General features: G+C 50.4%; 1 protein-coding gene across 6 annotated transcripts in view; it reads left to right on the forward strand.

The window, feature by feature from the left end:
* cacna1ia (calcium voltage-gated channel subunit alpha1 Ia) overlaps nt 1-23,317 on the forward strand; it is an 84,341-nt gene that overhangs the window by 12,036 nt on the left and 48,988 nt on the right. For all 6 annotated transcript variants that reach the window (XM_076023998.1, XM_076023997.1, XM_076023999.1 and 3 more), the window contains exons 3-8: nt 220-317; nt 5,956-6,115; nt 11,717-12,065; nt 12,263-12,355; nt 17,735-18,068; nt 18,819-19,192. In XM_076023998.1, the coding sequence (XP_075880113.1) occupies nt 220-317; nt 5,956-6,115; nt 11,717-12,065; nt 12,263-12,355; nt 17,735-18,068; nt 18,819-19,192 (1,408 nt within the window). The remainder of the gene's footprint in view (nt 1-219; nt 318-5,955; nt 6,116-11,716; nt 12,066-12,262; nt 12,356-17,734; nt 18,069-18,818; nt 19,193-23,317) is intronic.

Consider the following 23,317-nt stretch of genomic DNA (forward strand, 5'->3'; position numbering starts at 1 on the left):
TCTGCAACAGTCTGTGTCGTTAACAACCTTCACCCTCGCAGTCACTTCCTGTGCGTAGCTTAGCCACCCTCTCCATCTGATGTCACTTTAATAAGCAAAAGAAAGAAAGCACTTTTGCGCAATGGGTGAGTTGGATGGAGAGGAAATATCTTCGGGCAAAAGTTTAATTCAAGCTATAAATCTGTGTGTTGTAATTTCCTCTCTGTTTCCTCCGCACAGGATGGTGGAATATTCCCTCGACCTGCAGAACATCAACCTGTCGGCCATCCGGACGGTGCGGGTGCTGCGGCCGCTCAAAGCCATCAACAGAGTTCCAAGTAAGCGGCGCCGCCGGTTTGACGTTCCGCATTGAAGCCGACGTGTCGGCTTGTGGTGGTGGTGGTGTGGATGGTGAGGGGGGGGGGGCTGCGGGGGGTTGGAGGGAGATTCGCTCGCATGTAGTCATTTCATCTCCGGCTCGTCTGAGCGCCGGCGTTGCCACCTGTTCCCCGCGGGGATCATTAAACATTCATATGCCTCATCACACAAACCCCCCCACCCCCCCCACCCCCCGGAGTCACAAGCGTAATCAGATTTACAAACCATCCGCTAACGTCGCTAACGCCGATCCGTCCGTGCCCGTGACACGGCTCCCGCTCGTCTGCTGGGACCGAGTTTCAATAGCCATCGATTGGAGCCGTCCTGCCGTAATCACCCCGAGGGGCAATTAGCCTGTCCGATAGCCCGGTTCTGTTGCTCCTAGCAGGGGGAGAAAAAAAAAACTGCGGCCTCCCGAAGAAAAGTTGCCAGAGCGGTGCTTGTTTTTGTTTTTGTTTGTTTTGGCGTCTTTGTAGCCCGGGAAATAGTATCTGCTCACGATTCACAAAGTCACACACGTCAAATTCCTTGAAGAAAGAATTTCAAACGCTTTTTTTCTTCTTCTTTTTATTTTGCTGCCATATGTAAAGTCGCTTTCAAGATATTGCAATTTTTGGGGGGGGGGAAAGGCTTGCGAGCGGACCGCATTAAAGTCCCGTCGCCTAATTCAGTTTGGAGCCTTCGGGGACGCACACACACACTGAGGAGGATAAACATTTTGTAATGACTGCGAACGGCAGATTTTACACCCATTAACCTTTTCCGATTTCTCATTTGCTTTTCCGTCCCGCAGCTTTTTTCGGCGGAACCTCCGAGACGCGGGCTCTCGCACAAATCTCGAGTTCTGACCCCGCCGCTGCCTCGGGGAGCCTGGCGCTTTACACTTATAGTATCCAAAATCAGCCCTGCAGCGGCAGCAGCAGCAGCGGCAGCAGCAGCAGAAGCAGCAGCAACCTTTCAGGGGTTTCGATTGTGAGATATTATATCACATCTGTCCGCTGCTTCAAGGTTGAACGTGTTTTCTGCTGCGGGTTGGTTGTGACCCGAGGTTATTTGACTTCCTGGCTGTGTCTCAATTCAGGGTCTGCATCCTTGGAAGCATGCATTCGAAGGCCGGTTGTGTCACAGCACTGCGCGAAGGCTTGTCCCAATTCCCAAAAATCGGAAGGACGCTCCAAATGCGCCCTCGAAATGCGGCCCTCCTTTTAGCCGATTCGAAGGACGCACCGCCGCTATCCTTCGCGTCCTTCTGTGAGGCTTTCATGAGGCTTTGCGTGCTGCTGCAAAGCATCCTGGGATCCTGGGAGGTCAGCTGAAGTAGCGGCATCAACTGGCAAAGACGACGTATAAGTTTTAAGTATTCAAATTTCACATAAAATGTTACGTTTTTACTTATTTAAACCTCCAACGCCATCGTTGGATGTTCAAATACCAATGGTTAGCATGATGCTATAAAAACATCACTTCCGGGATTGGCCAGCAGGAGGAAACGGCGGTGACGCAACCAGGAAACACGCGGAAGGCTAGACCGTCCCATGCGGTTACCAGGGAGGCGGGTTTGGGTTCGTCCTTCTCGACCGCCTCCTACGAAGGATGCAGCCCCCCAAAATTGAGACACAGCCCCTGTTGCCCTTTTAAATGGTCTCCAACCAGTTTGACCTCTGACCCCTGACATCACATCCTCAACACAACTGCCGCTCTCTGGGTCTTTGCTTTCCGAGAGTGTTCCCTGTAAGCTCTAGAGATGGGTTGTGCCCGTGTGGAGGAGATCCCAGTAGATTCCGTCAGGAGAAATGCTCTCATGGACTCTCGGCTCGTTAGCTGTTTGTACTCATAGAAGACTCTGCATTGGACCTAATAAAGTGGCTGGTGTGTGTAACGTGCTAATATTCAATGTTACAGTGTCGGTTACTAGTCCAGTCTGTATTCCTCGTCAAATCATCCCAATGGACACAGTGCTGTGGATGCCTCACTGAGTTAATGAGGTGCCAGCTCACTTGCTATGCTAGTTAGCATTTCGATGAAGCTACTGTATTTGCTGCCTTTGCCGGAGGCCAGAAACCTTTGTTGTCGGCAGTTTGAAGGCAATCCGCTCCTTGACTTTCATCTTCGGCGCGGGTTTTTCCCCCTTTGCACCACTTACCTGCAGACGGTGGCCGCAGTTTATTTGCTGATATTTCCTCCACTGTGGCGGCAGAGCTCTCGGGCACAGCGTGTCACCTGGGCGCCGGCCCTCTGAATGGTGGACGCCTGTTTTTACTCCGTCTGATCAAATTGGGGGTGAGACGGATGGAGTGTCAGCAGACACAAGAGCTGCACTAAAACTGGGGGGCGGGGGGGATAAAAGAGGAAGGGGGCGGGGGGGTGGAGTACGCTGGTGGCGGCGGCCTGCCTTTATCTGGAAACAGCAGGAGCTTTTCACGCTCGTTCGGCCGAAGCGAAAAGAGATTTTCTTTCACTTTTCGGGCTCCTTTATTTACTTCTGTCGTCCATTTTGTACATTTGTGTTTTTCCCCTGCGTTGGCGCAGTCTTCTACAGTCCCCCCCCCCCATGCCCACCCCCCCGGGCCGTCGCTCCTGCCCTTTTCTCCATGTTTTCTCACTCTCTCTCTCTCTCTCTCCCTCTCCCTCTCTCTCCTTCTCTCGCACTACCACTCTCTCCGCCCAATTAGACCTAATGTAGCAGCGGCCTAATGACGGGAACCCAGGGGAACAAACACATTTAGACTCGCCTCCAGCTTCCAGTCGGGCGACGCCGCCGCTCAGCGTTTATAACGCCGGCGGCTGAGAGGAATCAGACACGGTCGACGGACTATAGAATGGATTCTTTCATTAGATAGAACTTTCTTTTGGTGCAGTGAATCAGCGACGCCGGCGCGGTATCACCTGTTCGCACTCACAAGTCCGCGGAACAACGCTGATCGGCGGCTCCATTAGCGGGCCTCAGCCGGCTGGCTTAAGCCTGTGTGCGTTTAGCTCGAAACGGTTTTCCTCCGTGACCGCAGAGACAGGAGGCGAGACCGCGCCGGCTGTGTTTGGGCGGCTATTCCGTGTGATTAAATTAGTCAAAAGGAACTTAAACGCGGGAGCGCGCCGACACAAAGATTTACCCCAGGGCACCACGTGGCGGGCGCGGGTCACACTTGACTTTGAAGCAGAGGGAGGGAGCGGAAAATGCCGACTTATCATCAGTTCATAAAAGAGGAAAATTCAAAGGAGAGTAGAAAATGCGATGGAGCTTTTATCTGTATTGGCGGGAATATGTGTGACGGGGCCGTTTTTGTAATGGAAGTCCGCTTCTCCACTGGAGGCAACGCTGACTGGATTCACGCGCGTTTGAAAGAAGTAGCGACCCCCCCACCCCCGCCTCACTCACCCCACCCCCCATCACACAGACGCCTCTGCGTTATAAAGAAGCTAATATTAGAAGCTGTAATACATTAATGATATCAGACACAGACCTGGATTTCAATAAAGGGTGGAAACCGTTTTCTGAAGACTCTCCCTCGCAGGATCTTTCTTTTCTCTTCATCAGATGAAAGCGCCGCCGTTCCCAGGCTTAAAGATGAAAACCCGACTCCTTCCCCTGCTCTGAGCACGACTTTAATTTATGCCTCTCAATCTTCGGCAAAAGCACGAGTCGTTTTTTTTTCTCCCCCTTCTCCTGTGCGTGTACTAAAGAAACCCAGATGTCCTTGCGTTTGAGCAGCTCTTTGTCATTCACTTTGGAAAAGATGTTAGCCATGCGCTAAGCTAGCACGGCAGTGGGTGGAGAAACCGATTGGGAAAACAACCCTCGTTGTTTGTTGCTAATGGTATTTGCTACTTGCTAGTTGCTGGTGGTGGTTGTTGTTGCTGCGCACATGTACAGAGCTAACAGCCCCACAAGAAGTGGCGCCCTCTCTGTGTGCTGTTCCTCTTCTGTATTTTATTTAATGTTCTTAAATTCCTCCCTCCCTGCCTTCAGAATGCCGTCCGTGAAGGATGAAAAAAGAAAAAAAAAACAAGTTCACAGCAGACTCTGGCCGACGCTAACAGTAGCGTAGCCGGCTAAAATCATTGCAATTTACAGTAAAACAGACATATTCACCGTCACATTAAGGTTATTTTTTAAGCGATGATGCAACCAACAAATGGGACAAAAGACAAAAAGAACTGGACCATAATTGAAAGTGCACTTTGTATATATTGTATATATTGGTTGTTGTTTCCCAGGTGTTAAACACAAAAGAAAAACATGGTCTATGGTGATTCACTGCAAACCTTTGCCTGTGGTGGTGTAAGTGCCGCCTCCTTTCCTCTGAGCCGGATCAGGAAACGCCCAAAGGGTTTCACGACCTGCGTTTATCCGTTTAACTCACACGCTGCAAGCCGCTTTGTCTCGGCGCGACAATTTAGCTGCGAAAGCTCCCGCTGCAGCCCCGCCCACTTTAAGAACAGCGTCAGAACCCTGAGTGCAGACGTGTTAAACTGCCGCTGTAATCAGCGTTTACGCACCCACACCTGTAATCGTGCGTGCGTAGATGCGAGCGAGCGTCATTGAGCCCCCGCCCCCCCCCCAACCCGTTTTCTCAGTTTCTCCTCCTGACACTCAGTCTGTCGGCAGCCACGGCTGCTCTGTTGTGTTTGTGACGAATTAACCCACCGTTGCGTTTGTTACTCACGAGTCACAGCGTGTCGCCGACGCAGACGCACGCGCGCGTCCTCCGACAGGTCTCACGCGTCTCCGTCTTTATTTTTTATTTATTTATTTATTTTTTGCTGCACCGGAGCTGTAATTATTTCCCACAATTTACTCCTCGGCGTGGCGCCGCCGCAGGGCGGGCGAGGTCACCACGGCGGAACAGGTGTCACACTCGTGGCTCAGCAATTAGGAGTGGCGTAATCACACGTAGCTTGATTGCACTCAATTCATCAAGCGAGCCGCGCCGCGTGTTTGTGCTGCAGTCAGCTCTTTAAAAAAAATAAAAAAAAAATTAAAAAATAAGTGGCTGTGGGCTCTCTAGCTGTTAAATGACAATGATTGAAAAAAAAAAAAAAAATTTGGTCAAACATCAAAATGGCATTTAATAGAGACCAGTTCGGTCAGGTCAGGTTAAATCTACAGTTGTCTCGTCTGATATTATCTGGTGTAATCCTGTTCAGGTATGCCTATTCTGACATAGCATAACACACACCTAGCAATGCTAGCATACACAGTACTTTACATAGTGTTATTATTATTGCCTGTCATTCTTCTTCTTCTTCTTCTTCTTCTTCTTCTAGCCTTTAAATTTTATCGTGGCTGAAGCAAAAATGGCAATTTACCTCTCAAGAAGAAACAAAATAGGAGCCTTTTTTAACACTGTGTCAAATACTGTGTGGCGCTGCAATCTCCGCTGCAGGATTACTGTGGTTTTTCATTTTTTTCAAATCAATGAAACCTTTTTAAAAAAATCATCTGATGTATTGTGCTGTAAAAAAAAAACATTCTGCGTTAACTTTAATTGAAATGCCCGTCACATTGTGTTTGTATTATTTAAAGGATTCTTCTTTCTGTCGTTGATTCAAACTCCTGTGAAGTGGCCGTCTCAATGCTTGTCTGCTGAACACCCGCAGGCATGCGGATCCTGGTCAACCTGCTGCTCGACACGCTGCCCATGCTCGGCAACGTGCTGCTGCTCTGCTTCTTCGTCTTCTTCATCTTCGGCATCATCGGCGTGCAGCTGTGGGCGGGGCTCCTGCGGAACCGCTGCTACCTGGAGGAGAACTTCACCCTGTGAGTCTGAGCCGCGTTCACACACACACACACACACAAACACACACACACGACCATCACCCCACTGTGTCCCTCAGCTTTAAAATTGGGCGCTTTTTTTTTTTCAAGATCGCCCTACCGAAGGGGTTAGCTTCCTGCTACGTGGATCCATATTCATGAGCAGTGGTTCTCAAACGTTCTCTGTCACGCCCCACCTTGGAGGAAGACAATTTTTCATGCCGCTAGAAGCCCCAAATTTGACGTGGCTGTGTATTGAGGGATCCCGATGAACCTGCAAGTGGCCCCATGTCTCTAGGACAAAGTTGACTTTTGACCCCATAGACTTGCATGGCACACAGTGCCTGCCTGGGTGGCACTCCACCGTCAGTCTGCGGAGCTTCTGATTTCAGAAAGAACATTCAACGCAAGTGTACCAACAAAAAAAGAAAAAAAACACTACGCCAAAGTTGGTAGCAAAAAGACAAAAAAAAAAAAATCACTGGTTGTCAATCAGGAAAGCAGCCCTAAAATGATACCTTTTACAAACTGGTTAATTTTTTTATTGTTTGTTTTAATAGCAAGAAAAAAATGTGCAAGTGTCCATTTCCATTGATTTGGTCTGATTTTGAGTAAAAAAAAAAATGGCCATGAAGTTGTGGGCGGGGCTAAAGTTCCATCGTCAACATCTTGCCCCGATCATTGCTCACCTCTGACCCCGCCCACACGTCCAAATATGGAATCAAACCGGGAGCTGAAGACACCACCGCCGACGGTGAAACCGACCTCCAGGTTTCGGTCAAGTAACCGCAAAGCTAGCAGGCGACGTCACCATGGCTCCGCCCATCTTCGCACACAACCAATGGTTTCATTTCACTTCCCCTTTATCGCGCGTGTGTGTCTGTCTCCCCCCCCCGTCCTCGCTCGCCCATTATCCTTCCGACCGCACTTTTCTCCGGTCCTGCTGACACGGCGCATGTTAATGAGGGGGTTTCGGAGGCGAGATGAAAAGAGGGTCAAGTGTCGGCCAGGTAGCCCGCCGCCGCTGCTAAATGAGGTTTTCTCCTGCGGGTCAGAGGGCGACGCGGTGATTAACAGCACCAGCTGAGGACACCGGCCGACTTCCCCTCCGGCTGGATCCCAAAAAAAAAAAAAGACAGCGTTTTGATCAGGCCCCAAGACTCCAACATGGCGGCCCATTCATTTGAATCCGGTTGCTCACCCAGCGCATGCCGCTCCAACTCCTGCGATACATCAGGACAGCCAATCAGAGCGAGCAGAGACACAGCAGCACGTACGATGCCGTGGCCGTCACTCTGGGAATATAAAACTCTTTTCTGGTGGTTTTCTGTCTTTTATATTTAGGGGGGAAAAAAAAGAAAAACTAAATGACCATGAGTGAAAAATCTGAAAAAAATCTGAAAAATGCTGTGAACCGCCTTTCACAGTCACAGTCGTCCTGTCAGCTGTTTCAGAGGCATTCAGTTTTGTATTGCAGTCTATGGAGAAAAATGCTTTTTAGGCCTGTGAGATTTGTATGCTGCAGTACCAAGAGTGGCCACTGGAGTAGAATTGCCACACCGCCATATTGCCAGCTCGGTATCCAGCTCTTATAATAAATCCCTGGTTCTGATCCGGGGTGGGGAGTGATGGAATATTTTTACAGTGCGGAAACTCGTTTGTCGGAGCGTCACTCCGCCGACAACCTTTATTTATTAATTTTTTTTAAAAGCGCTCAACGGGACGTGCAGGTCTGCCGAAGTGGGTTGGGGGGGTGGTGGGGGGTGGAGGGGTGGGGGGGGGGCACGTGCTTAATTAGCCATCACTTGAGGACTATTATGCTAAGTGGAGGGCTAACCATTAGCTCCGGCGAGGAGAGACGATAATAGGCGACGGCGTCAAGTGCAGCGTTGGAGCCTCTCCACTCCTCCGCACCTCCGCCGCCTTCACACCTCCACTTCCTCTAGAAATCTTTTCATTGACCAGCGCTGCTTATCGTCTGTTGAACACAAGCACCACCACCACCACCTCCACCCCTCGTGTCCATCTGGTGTCCATCTGGTAAAAGAGCCTGTGTGTGTGTGTGTGTGTGTGTGTGTGTGTGTGTGTGTGATAGTTTGTGAGTTGGACAAGAAACCAGGTGATTGGACGAACCTTCCGTCCGTCAATATTCAAGCGGGCCGGCCAGAGCTTGAGCACACACACACACACACACACAGCCGGCAGTGTTGAAGCCTTCCTGAAGGGGGTCAGCAGGTGAAAGTGTCACCGCTGCAGCATTTTCAAATCTGCTCAGCATCAGCGGAAAAAAAAAAAAAAAAAAACGCCTTCTGCCGATGGACGCGTCAGATTTTCACAGTTTCAGCTTGAATTTGTTCATGTTGGGGTGAAAAAAACAAAAAACAACAGTATGGCTGCATTATTGGCCACCTTTAGCATTCGTACCAAACAAGATGCACTATGTATATATCTCTCAATTTATTTAATTTCCGCTCCTCCGTCATCTTCCTTCGTTCTCTTCCTCCCCAACTCTTGGGAGGGTAGTGGTTCGACCCCCCCCCCCCCACACACACACACACACACACACCCACCCCCACCCCACCGCACCCCCTCACCCCCCGCCCCACCGTGCTCTCTGCTCAACTGGCAGGTGTGCTCTCAGTGTGTCGCCGAGTTTTGCCGTGCCACGCTGCGCCGTGCCAAGTCGGCAGCAGGGGGCAACAGCCTTCGCCTAACGCTCCGCTGACCTGACAGGAACCATTCCTCTGTGTGTGTGTGTGTGTGTGTGTGTGTGTGTGTGTGTGTGTGTGTGTGTGTGTGTGTGTGTGTGTGTGTGTGTGTCCTCCTCCTCCTCCTCTCTGCTCCGTCTTACCCCACTTCAACTCTTTGCAAATGACTAATTCAGACCCTGCCGTCTCGCCATCCTGCCGCTAGCAGTTCATCTCCCCCCCTAGTGGCCTCCGTGGGCTTGTTGCGTCAACTCTGCTGTGCTGGGTGTGTGTCCGCGTGCACGTGAGCGCGTGTTTGCGTGCGCACGCCGCCGTCGAACTCTGCGCCGCGGAATCAATGGCCGGCCTCTAAGCCACTCTCAGCGGGAAGTGGTTCGGTCACCGTTGCCATTGATCCAACTGAGGGTGGGGGGGGTTGGGGTTGGGGTTGGGGGGGTGGATGGGTGCGTGCACACTCTTTGCGCGGGCGCGCACGTGCACGGCTTGCGATCCGTTCGAGGGGCTGAGGGCGTCCGATGAGTGGCTGCCATATCGGCGCTGCAGTTTTTTTTATTTTGAGACGACTTGGAAATAGGGGGGAAAAAAACGCGGGAGGCGCAGGTGGCTAACGTCATTAGCCGCGCACTTCGATATCTAGCTAAAGTGGGATTGTTGGGGGTTTTTCTGCAAAAGCAGAAATGGTAAAAATTGTAAATGGACTGCACTTATACAGCACCTTTCCAGCACCTTCATGGTCCCCCAAAGCGCTTTACAAAGGCCTTTCATTCACCCATTCATACACCAATGGGTGGCTGCTGCCATGCGAGGCGCTGCTCAGCCCCATTGGGAGCAATTGAGGGTTAAGTGTCTTGACCAAGGACACAACGACAGACTAGGATTGAGCGGGATTTGAACCGCCATCCTTTCGGTCATACCTGCAGTTTCTGAGTTTAACCGCTGCAACCTGAGCCAATCTGTTTGGCAGCAGCTGTTTTTGTTTTCTGGAACCCAGCGCAATTTTAAAACACATTTTTTAAGAAACGACGCGAGGTCGAGGAGGAGGACGGAAACAAACAGGACTTTAATTTTGAAAAAAAGGGAGAAAAAAGAGGTTTGTTTAAAAAAACAAAACAAAAACAAAACAGCATTGATAAATGGAGGCCCGATCAAGAGCAGGCGGGGCTGCAGCCTGTGTTCTCCACATGTGGGTTCCACTGTGAGGATCAGGAGAAGAGCGAGACAGTGTTGCCGGGTGTGTAAACATGCTCTCCTCTGCACCTGACCGGTAGTTTGGAGGATCAGGACACACGAAAAAAGGGAACCCGGCGGTCGGCGCTGAGAATGGTGGGCAACAAGAGGAGGCTAAAAAAGCAGAGAGAAGAGAAGAGAAGAGAAGAGCAGAGCAGAGCAGAGCAGAGCAGAGAAGAGAAGAGAAGAGAAGAGCAGAGCAGAGCAGAGCGCCGGCGGAGTGACCCTGAGTGTTTGTGTTCGGTAATGGTCCTGCTGATGGCGCCAGTCTATTTCTGTCTCCCCCCGGCTCAGACCCGGGTGTGAGAACACACAACCTTCCTTATCAAATCACACACACACACACACACACACACACACACAGACCTGCTGCTGTATGACCCGAACAGGCCTGGGACCTGCCTGCCTACCTGCCTGCCTGTTAAACAAGCTCTTTCTTTCTCTTCTTCGTCTTCTCTGCCGACTCGCTCGTCGACGTCGGCGGCGGCGGTCAGCCCCGGAAGTTTTCACGGCCGAAGACGACTCTCCCGTCGCAATAATTGTCAGGCGGCGCTCGCTCTCGGGCAGCCGGGCCTCCGTCAGCGGGCGGCGGGAGTCATCTTGGGAGTCGTCTAGGGCACGCGGGGGTTGATGGGGTTTGTTTGCTGTGTGTGATGGCCGGCGTTTTTTCTTTATTTTTTTTCATCCGTTTTCCCGCTGATTTCCCTCAAGGCCGCGAGCCTCGCGCCCATCCTCGGCGACCCGCGCCACTTCCGCGCAATGATCCGTCTCCGCTGTTGCGCCGTCATTTGGTTAGTTAGGCCGGTTAACGACGCCAGTTTTCGTTCTGGGTCCGCCGTCTCCGAGTTTTTCCGTCAAACGGTGCCACCGGGTGTTGTACGGAAATAGTTTCCTTGGATGAAAGTGAACAGTCTGATTGGTCCACAGTGCATTTTGCCTGCAGTGGAAGATAAAAGAGAGTGACACCACATCGGCAAAGACAGCTCATCTCAGAAAATCATTCATTATTATCATCGTTATTATTATTATTACTGCTATTTTTTTTTTTTTTTTTTTGCATCTCAGTTTATTCTGCAGGATATTCAGGGCAAGCAAACTGTCGCTCTAATGTCTGGAGTTTGTCCCTCAGGAGGGTTTATTCCATAGCAGTGCAATAAAAAATGCAAATAGATCCCACTGGATGGATGGATGGATGGATGGACAATTTCACTGTGCAAAAAGTTCCTGCGTCTCCAGACAAGAAATGTCCGTCCTTGCTCACTCTACTTTTCCAGAAGGTGTGTGCTAAAGAGTGACACCCTGGAACACCAGCTCTTTGTGATGTCACAGAGGGCACTGACATTCAGCTCGTTATTTGTTCTGTATGTCTTTTTCTTGAAAACACATGGAAACTCCAACGAAGCAGTCGCAGGAAGCAAAAAAACAAACAAACCGGTGTTTTCAAAGCCGGCTGGTAACAGAGGGCTAATTCATCTTCCTCTGTGGTTCCACTCCAAGCTACACGACACGCTGCCCCGAGTCCTTCTTGGCTCTGCGCCTCTCCTTAATCGAGTCCTCCAAATGAAGTAGTGCAACCCGCTGATTCGATCGTAGGTCTTAGCGGACGTTAGCTTGTCAGCGGCTAACTCAGCTTCCCGTGTCTCACCCCCACCCCCCACCCCCGCTGCAGCTCCGGAGGTATGCCTCTGCCGCCCCCGTACTACTCGCCGGAGGAGGACGACGAGCGGCCCTTCATCTGCTCCCTGCCATCGGACAACGGCATCATGTCGTGCACCGACGTGCCGGCGCGGCGGGAAGGCGGGCGCACGTGCTGCCTGGACAAGGAGGACGCCCTGCACAGGCAGGCGCTGGGCCTGAGCCCCGAGCCGCTGGCCAACGGCAGCGGCGCCGGCGAGGCGCTGGGCCTGTGCATCAACTGGAACCAGTACTACACGCGGTGCCACACGGGGAACACCAACCCCCACAAGGGCGCCATCAACTTCGACAACATTGTCTACGCCTGGATCGTCATCTTTCAGGTGGGCCGTCTGCAGGACCCGAGGCTAACCCGAGAGCATTCTGTATGATTTTCAGCCGCATTGAACTGATATGATCGTGTTTTTGGACAGTTGGCTGCGCGCAGTATTAATGTAATGAATAAATGTATGAACTTCCTTGTGTAGTTCAGCCTAAGTGCTGAGCCAGCTTGATGACCGTGCCCAACTCTCCCCTGTAGGTGATCACCCTGGAAGGTTGGGTGGAGATCATGTACTATGTCATGGATGCCCACTCCTTCTACAACTTCATCTACTTCATTTTGCTCATCATTGTAAGTACTCACCTTCCTTTTCTTCTCCCTTTTTTTATTTAAAAAAAAAAAAATAATTTATAGCCAAAGACTTACCTTACCTTCCTCGTTTATTACCGCGCTGATAATGTATCGCAACCGGCCCGACAGCGTGCGACTTGGAAATCGATTATCATACAGCTTTTGCAGCCTGTGTTGGACATCAGGGGTGCTGGGAGGGGAGTTGGGGGGAGGTTCTCGCTGTCAATAAATTGGGTGAGAATGTATCCTCCTGAGTCACGGACCGAAGTGTTAATTCACTTGTGGAAGTCGATAGCAGCATAAAGGACAGTCTGCAATCAATGTTTGGGGGCGGGGGGGAGGTTGGGAGGGAGTCTTTCATCTTTGAGTACAAGGGAGGGGGCGGGGGGGAGACTGAAATGTCCTTTTTGTAATTAAAAGCACAAAATCTGCATAGTCAATACAGCGGCTGGCAGTAAACACTGAGTTCCAAAAAAATAAAGAAATCCCATCGTGCAATGGTTGCAGTTCACAAACTAGCCCCTAGATGGCAACTGGGAGCGAGTACAAATGAATGCGATTCTCTGCTAACCTGATATCGTCGACATGCTTTTTTTTTTGGAAAAGAAATTCAAAAATACAAGTGGAAATATATAGTATGGCAATTTTAGACGCTGGCTAACATTGCTGCTAACACTATGCTGATTGGTCCAATAGGAATGAAGGGACGAGACATCTTCCCTGTACACTAAACTGAGACTAAATTCTCGACAAACAAGTCAAGAACTGAGATAATTAGTTTAAATAATCAGAGAAATTTAACAGTCCATTAACAATCGATGAATCCGCGCTAAACGCCTAAACACTGATCACTGCTCTGTGGTTTTGGTGCCTGTGACTTCACGCAGATGTTTGTGAGGATTTTTTTTTTCACCAGCATTAAAACTCTCCAAATTGTAAAATATAGAAAAAAAATAGAACGAAAGACAATAATGCAACTTCTGCTTGACTAAGTCTTCGTATGGATCCATCACAACATCCCATAATAAGACAGGCAGGGCAATGAAATCAAATTTGGGGAGGTGGGGTACAGCTCCACAGACCTCCGCGCTTTCTCCGCCCGCCCACCGCTGCCCTCAAACTGAACCGCAGCCGCTTCTGAAGCTCCTGAGTTTTCTCAAGAGTGACGCATCTCCCCCAATATTAGCACATCTCTGCGATCACTCTTCGCATGAAGCTGGGGATGCTAAAACAAAATCCATAGACCGTAGCTCAGAGCGGAGCTAAACTATTTAAACCTGAAAAACTAGATCCTCGATTTGTTTTACTGCGTTTAACATCGGCTACTTGTGACGTGCAATACCACTGATTTCCACCGCAGTCCCATATACCAAGTCAGGCTGATAATCAATACTTAACAATAGGAATCTGTCACGATGCTGGATATCGCGCGATATCGGAAATATCGACTCTTCTCGAGCGTCGATCCAGCCGCAGGATGCAGCAGCTTTGCGTGCACCGCAACGATGGGCGAAACACAATAACCTGCAAGTACCTAAACAAGTTAGCGTGTGGCTAATTTATTTCGGAACTGTTTTTTTTTTTGTTGTTGTTATTTTACGCCAGCCGCCCCCTCCCCTCTGAAAAATTAAAAACGGAGAAAAAAAAAACCCCGGCGCCGAGCGCGTTTATGGCCAAGAATGAAGAATGAAAAGCGGGTGAGTGAAGGAGATTAGAGAGGCAGGAATGCAAACGCAGCATTTTGGCAGGCGCACACGGGCTTGTGTTTTTTTTTTTTTTTCCTTCTACGCAGCGGCCGGCCGCCCGGCCATTCCTCGGGCTGAGATCATCGTTGGCACGCTGCTCCGGCTGCAGCAGCTCCCAATCCCAAATCCTGACACCACGCTGGCGTGTTCGCGCTTCACGCCATCCAAAAAAAAGGGCGGGAAAAAAAAAAAGGTTGTGCGCGCGAGCACGCGGCTGCGCTTGTATTCTAGAAAGAAAAAAAAGAAAAGAAAGAAAGGAACGTGTCATCCGTCGCGCTCATTAAAGGTTGACCGCCGCAGTCGCAGTTGCTCCTTTTGTGTCCCGCGTGTCGCTCGGATGCAGGGGGGAAAAAAACCCCGCTCTACTTCGTTTCAGCTCCCTTTTTCAAAGCGTCTTCAGGGGTCAAAGGTCAGGAGGAGGTGCCTGTCGAGCTTGTTCGCTTCAGTCGGGCCACTTTGCTTCTGTTGTCCTTCCTCTAATTCCCTTTGAGCTTCCTGTTCTGTTCTATCTTTTCTTCTGTGTGTGTGTCTGTGTGTGTGTGTGAGAGGTCACTCCCTTTCCTTTTAAAAGGCTTGTTAGTCGATCCTACACGCGTGCTCGTTCCCCAGCACGGCACCGCAGAGTCGGGGGAAGAGATTAACCTCGGGCTTTCGCTGCAGCGAACTTAAAGGTCCCGTATCTGTCGTCACATCTTTGTTTTCCGCAGGCGCCACCGCCGCATTCGCACACGCGCGCAATGTGAGAACGCACTCTAGATCTCCCGAGAGCAACGTGTTTAGCCCGCTGTTTATTTGCCTGTTTCAAAAAAAAAAGAAACAAAAAGCTCACATATATATTTGTGGGCAGTAAACTGAAGCTTGTCGCTTATGGATGTGTATCTGCTCTTCTGAGTGCCGCTGAAGCAGTGAAGCAGTCAGACAGAACTTTATTTTGGCCGTTTATTGCCCTGCCGAGAAATAAAGTCAGGGCAGTTTTTCAAACTCCAGCAGTTCACCAGCAGTTTGTTTGCCGCTTCCCCGATCATCCTGCTGAACGGTAGTCTGAGATGTGATGGTAATGAGAATAATTGAGCGATGGATACCTTCATTCGTTTGTCGCTAAACTTGGAGAGGAATCGCTGGAGCCCTTATCGATGTCACAAATGGCTGACATTTCACAATTTATTTTTTTTTTAAAGGGGCCCTACTGTGGTAGTTTTCAGATTTAATAAATTTTTTTTTTTTTTTGGTCTACTTAAAAATGAACAAGGTTCATTCAGTTGTTGGTTAATTAGTAGGAACAGCTCCGTCCCTTGTGTTTGGCCAACCGCTGACTGCTAGCACCAAGCTAGCTAGTGGACAATATGGCTGCTAGCTCTGCTGCAGTGAGGCCTCGCCCCCCACATTTGAAAAAAAAAAAAAAAAAAAGTCTGCAGAGGTGCTAATATGATGATGAGCTGGACTTGTGATGTAGAAAGTTGAGAATAATCCAAACGGCTCATTTCAGCGCGGTAACAGGGAAAACGCCGGCGCATCTGGAAATGTTCGAGTGGTCCTTTTTCGTACTTTTTTTGTGTTAGTTGACGTGCCAGTCATGCAAAAAGCCATGAAAAATGTTTTTGTTTTTTTTGATAATAAGAGCACTTTAAAGGGTAGCTAACAAAATAAGTCAGACAGACTTCTCATTTCTGGAAAGGTTGGAGATATGAATCAGTATTTTCTTAATAATTATGGACAAATAAAGAAATTCAAAGTACATCAAGATACCTGGGTGCGTTTTCTCATTTGTGCTTTTGGAAGTATAAAAAAAATAAAATGAAACTCAAAAGCGCGGAACCCGGCGTCCTCGCTGGCGCCGACCGACCGACCGACCGACCGACTGCCTGGCCGAGCAGCTGCATAATGGAGTGATCATCATGTGAATGCATGATGCCGGTCGGAGTGCCCTCCCTCATTATGCGCAAAGCTGTCCACTGATCAGGATCACACGCGGCTGCGGCTCACGCCCACAGATGCGAGACCGCAGGGGAAATCAAAGCGCTGCACACCTGCAGGCCCGCTTTAACCCGGCCGCGGCCCAGATGGGCATCTCCCCTCCCCTCCCCTCTCCCCTAACGCTCACCCCCCTCCTCGCCCAGCCAGTCTCTCTGCGAAACATCCCTTGGATCTTTTGTCACACTGTTTTTTTTTTTTCTTTCTCCCATCTAGCAACAGTGTGTGTGTGTGTGTGTGTGTGTGTGTGTGTGTGTGTGTGTGTGTGTGTGTGTGTGTGTGTGTGTGTGTGTGTGTGTGTGTGTGTGTGTGTTGTTTGGGGCGTGAGCGGCGGGCAGATGTATGGATCTGTCGCTTAAACTTGGGGCTGCGTCGCCGCCTCCAGTCTGTGGTTTTTTATTTTTTTTTCAGCTGCTCCTCATCCGTTATTATCGATCCGATCGTCGCTCTGTGACCGTCGTCCGATAAGAGCCATTACGGCGGTCTTGTAACGATTCCCATTATACGACCACCGAAACGGTCAATCAGCGTGTTCCACTTTCCCACTTTCCAGAACCCCAGACCAACCTTCCCTTGTCCTGCAGTATGAAAAATAAGAGCTGAACAAAAAAACAAAAACAAAGCAGAGACGCCCGGTGGAGCAGGAATTCCTCTTAGATGGATGGATAGATAGATAGATAGATAGATAGATAGATAGATGGATGCACTTCATTGATTCCAAACTGGCTTAGTACAATTTTTTTCCGTTGAGTCATTGGAAAAAAAACGGAGGGTGAGAAGCTTAAGGAAAGATTTCATAGCGGCGCAGGTGGAGGAGGAGTAGAAGAAAAGCGATGGATAAGAAATGCAGAGCGAAAGAGTGCGAGCCAGACGGCGGAGTCTGCGTCTGCTGCTTCTGCTGCTGCTGCTGCAGGCATGTTGTGTCTCGCCGTGTCAGCCTCGGTTTGGTCGGGAGCCAGTCCTCCGAGACCTTTAGCACGTGCGCTAGCATCACTAGCAGGCACGCTGGCACGCTTTACAGGAGCGGGCAACCGTGCGAGCCTGTTCTCCAAAACAGTCTTATTGTTTTGCATGGACGACGACTGCTGCTGCTGCGGCCTCAGGCTCTTGGTTTAAATAAAGCACCGCGCTTGTTTTGGGTTTTTTTTATGTGGGAAAAAAAAAGGGCTAGCCCTTTGGTTGTTTGCTCAATACAAATGGCTGGATTAAACCTTTAATGCCCCCTAACACCTGGTGTTAAAACCTGATCCCGGATGAGTCGTCCAGGTAAGAAACAGGCACACAGCCAGCAGTTAGTCTGAGTGGGCCTGTGTGTAGTGTAGGGCAACACTAATGAACAAAATGGTTCATTATTATTATTATTACTATAAATAATAATATTTATTTATTTATTTGTGTGTTTGTTTGTTTATTTAAGGAAATGTCATAAGAAAGAATATATGAAAAAGAAAATTCATAATTAAAAGCTTTTGTCTTATCTCAAAAATGTGGAAGTTCCACTGAAACATCGCTTTTGGCTTCACAATAAAAAAAAAAAGGAAAATATAAATGTGGGACCTTTAAGCCACTGAACGCCTGCACGCTGAAGCAGAAAGAGAAGCCGTTCCGACAGAGCCGAGGTTGAACGCACACGTCTGAGAACGACACCCCTCTCTCCTTCCAGATTGGCTCGTTCTTCATGATCAACCTGTGCCTGGTGGTCATCGCCACCCAGTTCTCGGAGACCAAGCAGCGGGAGCACCAGCTGATGCAGGAGCAGAGGGCGCAGTGCCTCTCGTCCTCCACCCTGGCCAGCATGGCCGAGCCGGGCGACTGCTACGAGGAGATCTTCCAGCTGGTCTGCCACGTCCTGCGCAAGGCCAAGAGGAGGTCGGCGGCTCTCTACTACACCCTGAGGGGCAAGACGCCGCCAGCCGGCGGGGGCAGAGGGAACAGGCGGGGCGGCGGCGGCGGCGGGAACGTGAACGGAGAGCGGCATCACTCCAGGCAGCAGAGGAGTGAGTAGCAGAGCTGCTTGTGTGACCTTGGAGCATCAATCTTGACAATTTCCGGGTCATTTTGAAGGTCATTCGAGGCCGGAGGCGCAGGTTTTCTTCTCACTTTCGGAACTGACATTTGTATCTAACCACAAACCATTTTAATTTTGTTTGACATGTGTATATAAGAGGCGACACGGTGGCGCAGTGGTTAGCGCTGCCGCCTCGCAGCAAGAAGGTCGTGGGTTCGATTCCGGGGCCCGGGCCTGGGACCTTTCTGTGTGTTCTCCCTGTGTCTGCGTGGGTTCTCTCCGGGTTCTCCGGCTTCCTCCCACAGTCCAAAAACATGCATGTGAGGTCAATTGAACACTCTAAATTGTCCGTAGGTGTGCATGTGAGTGTGAATGGCTGTTTGTTTCTATGTGGCCCTGCGATGAACTGGCGACTCGTCCAGGGTGTACCCTGCCTTCGCCCTAAGACAGCTGGGATAGGCTCCAGCAGACCCCCGTGACCCTGAATAGGAATAAGCGGGTATAGAAGATGAATGAATGAATGAATGTATATAAGAACAGAGCCATGATGAGATTGGTCCAAAAAAAATCAACTCATAGATGAGCAACCATCCAATGAGAAGATGTGTGTACAGACAGCGACGGGCAGTTTGCTGCAGCATGTATAGTGCAGCAAACAGCCAGTGACAAAACACAAAGCCAGACTGACGGACGGAACATCGTTTCAAATTCCAAACCGTCGCTCTGCTTCCTGTTGCAGCCTCCCACTGCCCTCACCAGAACAAGCAGGACCACGGCTCCCAGCCGCTGGCCAACTCCATCAGCCTGGCGGTGCCGGGCAACCCTGACGACTGCCCCCTGTGCGCCCTGAAGCAGGACGAGAGGGACGTGGGGGAGTCGGTGAACGGCGAGGAGGACGAGGAGGACGCGCTGAAAGAGGCGGGGCCAAAGGAGGGGAGCGGCCACGAGGGCGGCGGCCGACAGCGGAAGAACTGCTTCAGGAAGTGCCAGGAGATGTGGAAGGACATGAGGAGGAAGCTGTGGGGCATCGTGGAGAGCAAGTACTTCAGCCGGGGCATCATGATCGCCATCCTCATCAACACCATCAGCATGGGCATCGAGCACCACAACCAGGTGAGGCGGCACCAGCGTGCCTGACAAGTGAGAAAATGAGCAGATTCTCTGCAGAATAAACGGAGAGAAAATGTAAAAAAAAAGTAGACCAATGACAATCCAAAACCAGCGATTCCTCAGAAAGAAATTTTGCCAGTAATTTCATAGTGTGGCCCTGCGCTGACTTGGCGACTTGTTCAGGGTGTCACCCTGTGACAGCTGGGGTGGGTTCCAGTCGACCCCCGCAGCCCTCAGTGCAGGGAGGTACGGAGAATGGATGGATGGATTTTACAGTGTTCTCTTGTTTTTCCTTCTTTTCGTTGATTGACTTCTCCACCTGTGATATTCATAGTCAAATTCATCATTGTTTGATGGGGGTGGGAGGGTCTCAACCTAAGACATTGAACACTTCCTGTTTCCTCTGCAGCGTTTCCCAGGGTTGAATTCAAACGTACAGTCGGACATTTTCCCGCTCTGTTCTAAACTTTCCCCGTGTTCTGCAGCCAACAGGGGGCCTCGTCTCCATTCATTATCCACTCCACTGTGTTGACAGCAGACTGGCAATTTGGACGGAGCAGAGGAGGGAGATGAATGGAGGAAAAAAACATGTTTTTTTGTTTGTTTTTTATAAAAAAAAAAAAAATAAATGGAAATTGACATTTATTTTCCATCTTGCCGTTGTGATTTTCATAGCGATTAATTGCCACGTGAGCCAATCCAACGCTGACTGCTGTCACTAAGAGGTGCTGTGTCTTTTCTGGGGGTGACACAGCACGATGCCGATACAGAGCGCGGTAGGGCCATCATCACTCCCCCCCCCCCCGCCCACCCACACCATCACATCACTGCCGTGTCAGATGCGGCCGCCGCTATCGCTGCTGAGGAAGCGTCGCTGCGAGGGGCCTCATAATAGCAGCTGACATTCCAGGATGACGCCGTCGCGCCGGCTCGCCTGACAGAGGTGTAAACATTCAGCCTGGCAGGCGTGACACCAGCCAGAGGGACTCCGAGCTGCAGCGAAGGACGGAGCGGCTGGTTTTTTACTGCTGATTCTAATTTTTAGTGTAGAAGTGTTCTCCGTTGAGAAGTTTTATGAGCATTACTGGGGTTTTTTTTTTCCAGCCATTTCAATATGCGACTAACCTCACGGCAGCTTTCCTTTCTTTTTTGCCTGGTGGATCCGTGATGCAAAGAACCCGTACAGCAGCGGTTCTCAACTGGTGGTCTCAGGACCCACATTTTTTTTTTCCGTCGACCCAAATTTATTCCACAATAATAAAAAATGCTATCCCATTTTCTCTTATTTTTATTAAATAGGTGATTGAAATTGTGGAATGGAATTGAGTCTTATTATTGCCTCCCACTTAGCTGCGCGCAACCCAATCAATCAATTCGCGACCCATTCGGGGGTTGCGACCCACCAGTTGAGAAACACGGCCACAGGGCGTGTCTTAAAAGCGGAGGCGGAGCTTCAGCTCTCCACCTTTCTGTCCATCTAGAGGTCAATGAACTCTCGTCCGCTCTATTTTGTGACTGGATGCGCAATAAAAGTGGCTGAAAGTGCTTGGGACCGGAGCTCGGCAACACGGATGCGCAGGAACATCAGGTTTCCAAAGGGGGCGACGTGCACCGGCAGCGTGCAGGTGCACCGGTGGATCCCCAACTTTGCCTCGCTCCCATTTTTCCCTTTAATCTGCCGCCGTTCTGCTCCCCCCCACCCCCAACCCCACCCCCACCCACCCACAAACTTCCTCCCCGGTTAATTCAGCTGCCACCTCCTCTCTCGCTTATTATCACTTTAAATCTCTGCTCGCGCGCTTCTTCCCCCCACCCCCCCACCCCCCTCCACCCACACCCGCACCCGCCTTCCTCCCCGCTGCCTCTCCGCTACCCGGAGTGTCTAATCTACTCCCCGACTTCTTTATTTTACCTCCACCCTCGCCGTCTCCCTGCTCGCCTTCGCCCACTCGCTCTTTGACAGCGTACAGAGTAGTTGCTTTCTCTCATCTCGGAAGACTCTAAAAATAAACGAGGGTTGCGCGGGGATGTGGAGGGACGTGGCGGGGGTGGAGGGGAGGGGGGCGGGAGTTGACTGGGAGACTGATGAGCGAGGGGAGGGGAGGGGAGGGGTAGGGATGGAGGGGTGAGGAAAGGAGGGGAGGGGCTGGTTACGCGGCACGTTTCAGCTCGGTTTCATGCTCCCTGACGCAGCCGTCCTGTGAGCCTCTCCTCCATCCACTGTTGCCACGGGCTGACACAGACGCAGCGATCCACCTGTGTGTGTGTGTGTGTGTGTGTGTGTGTGTGTGTGTGTGTGTGTGTGTGTGTGTGAGAGAGATGTTTTTTGTTTTTTGCTATTTTTTTTTTCATTCATTTTTCACTCCGCACAGGGAAACGTCTGACCTTGCGCAGCTTCATCTGCGCCCCTCCGAAAAAGTAACTCACCCCCGGGCTGCTTGGCTACTCGGTGGAAGTGTCAAGCATGCGGCTCTCATCGCAACATTTGCTGGGTGCTGCCAATGGGTGTGGCCATCCTATTTTTTTTTCTGGTAGCAAGGTCGGAAGGCAAGCAGGAAGTCGATTGACTTGCTTTTTCCTCCTGCATCCGTGGAGCGCAGAGCCGGCAGAGATCATTTTGGAAGGGGGAGGCAAACTTTGAAGGGTGATTGGACGAAAACCCACTGAGATTCCTATCAGCACCGGGAAACGTTCACCTCTCTGCCGCCGCGGCTGCTTCGTTTCAGCGGGAAGCGACGCGAAAAAATGCTACCCGCCGCAAAAAAGGCCTTCGGTGCCGTTATTTGCCCGCCTTTAAAATGTGAAAATTCCATCCGGCTGTGATGAAACTGCTGCCGCTGCAGCATCAGGAGTCAGCAGCGGTAGCCGTTAGCTTCCTGGCAACTTCCCCTTAATCTTCTCCTTCTTCTTCATTTCCTTCCTGCGGGGCTTGTAAGGGCAGCGAGCAGCGACCCCTAATTGACTGCTGCGGCGGCTGATTGGTTATGGGAACCTGATGCAATTTGAAGCGGTTGAAACGATGGAGGGAGCAAAATGGGAGAGCGGGATCTTTCGAGACGCGAGGCCTGCGAGTGGCTGCGCGGTGTGAGCGCGTGGTGGGGGGTGCGGGGGCGAAATGGGATATTTCTGAAAGGGCAAAACATTGTTTAGAGGATGGACTTTAAGTGTGGGCGTGTGGGGAAACATCGTCGGGCGATAAAGGGTGATAGGAAAGAGATGGGGGGGGGGAGCTGAGAGGAGGAGCGAGAGTGAGAGCATAGAAAGTGAGAGGCTATTAAAGTGTGCTGTCGACGCCGCTGATGGTTCTGTCAATAGCAATAAAGCTCATATCCCGCGTAGACGCCTATGACAGGGTAGTGAGTTCTGGAGACGGGTCAAGGTTGGAGACAAGCTAGCGCCCAGGGCTGGAACATGTTTGTGTTTGTCTGTTTGGTTCTATTTCCAGGTCTTTGATTCCTTTTATTTATTTATTTATTTATTTTTAACTCCACACCGTCTTGCAGTCGCTCGCAGGACTATGGGTGCTAGCTTAGAGCAAGGAGTAGATGTGGGTAGTTTAACCGTGTAGCGCCAAAAGCCTTTCTTTTTTTTTTTTTTACCTTAAATAAGATAAGATATCGTCCAGGCCGGGCCAAGAGGTGGCGGCGTAGGCCTGAAGAGCAGGAATGGCAGAAGAGTAACAAAGGTGGAGGATCCACTGTGAAGTTGAGTTAAATATGTAACGTTACGCTCATAAGTTAGCATTATTTAGCAGCCGGAGAAAACTCATCTGTTAATCGGATACGAGCGACGCCTGATTTCCGATCCGATTCTCCGATCCACGGACACTAAATCACAGGTTGCATTTCTTACTCTCTAAGGTATCGACACTTTATGATGAGAATCGATCTCGAAATGAGTATTGAACCGTGCTAATGCGCGCCCGCAGGGAGACATTTTTTTTTTAAACCTGGTTTTTAGTGTTTGCATGGTTGTAAGCGCTGAAACTAAATCGACGGTAAATGAGATAGCGGCGTGTGTGTGTGTGTGTGTGTCCCCTCCAGGTTTGTCGTCGTCCAGCTGTGCGCAACTCGGACGTCAAACGCGCAGGCTGCAGATTTATTTCCCCCTAATAAATCATCATTCCGG

The sequence above is a fragment of the Nelusetta ayraudi genome, unplaced genomic scaffold (genome assembly GCF_046127955.1).
Source record: "Nelusetta ayraudi isolate G7.1 ecotype Tasmania unplaced genomic scaffold, CSIRO-AGI_Nayr_v1 ptg000016l, whole genome shotgun sequence".
Lineage (NCBI taxonomy): Eukaryota > Metazoa > Chordata > Actinopteri > Tetraodontiformes > Monacanthidae > Nelusetta > Nelusetta ayraudi.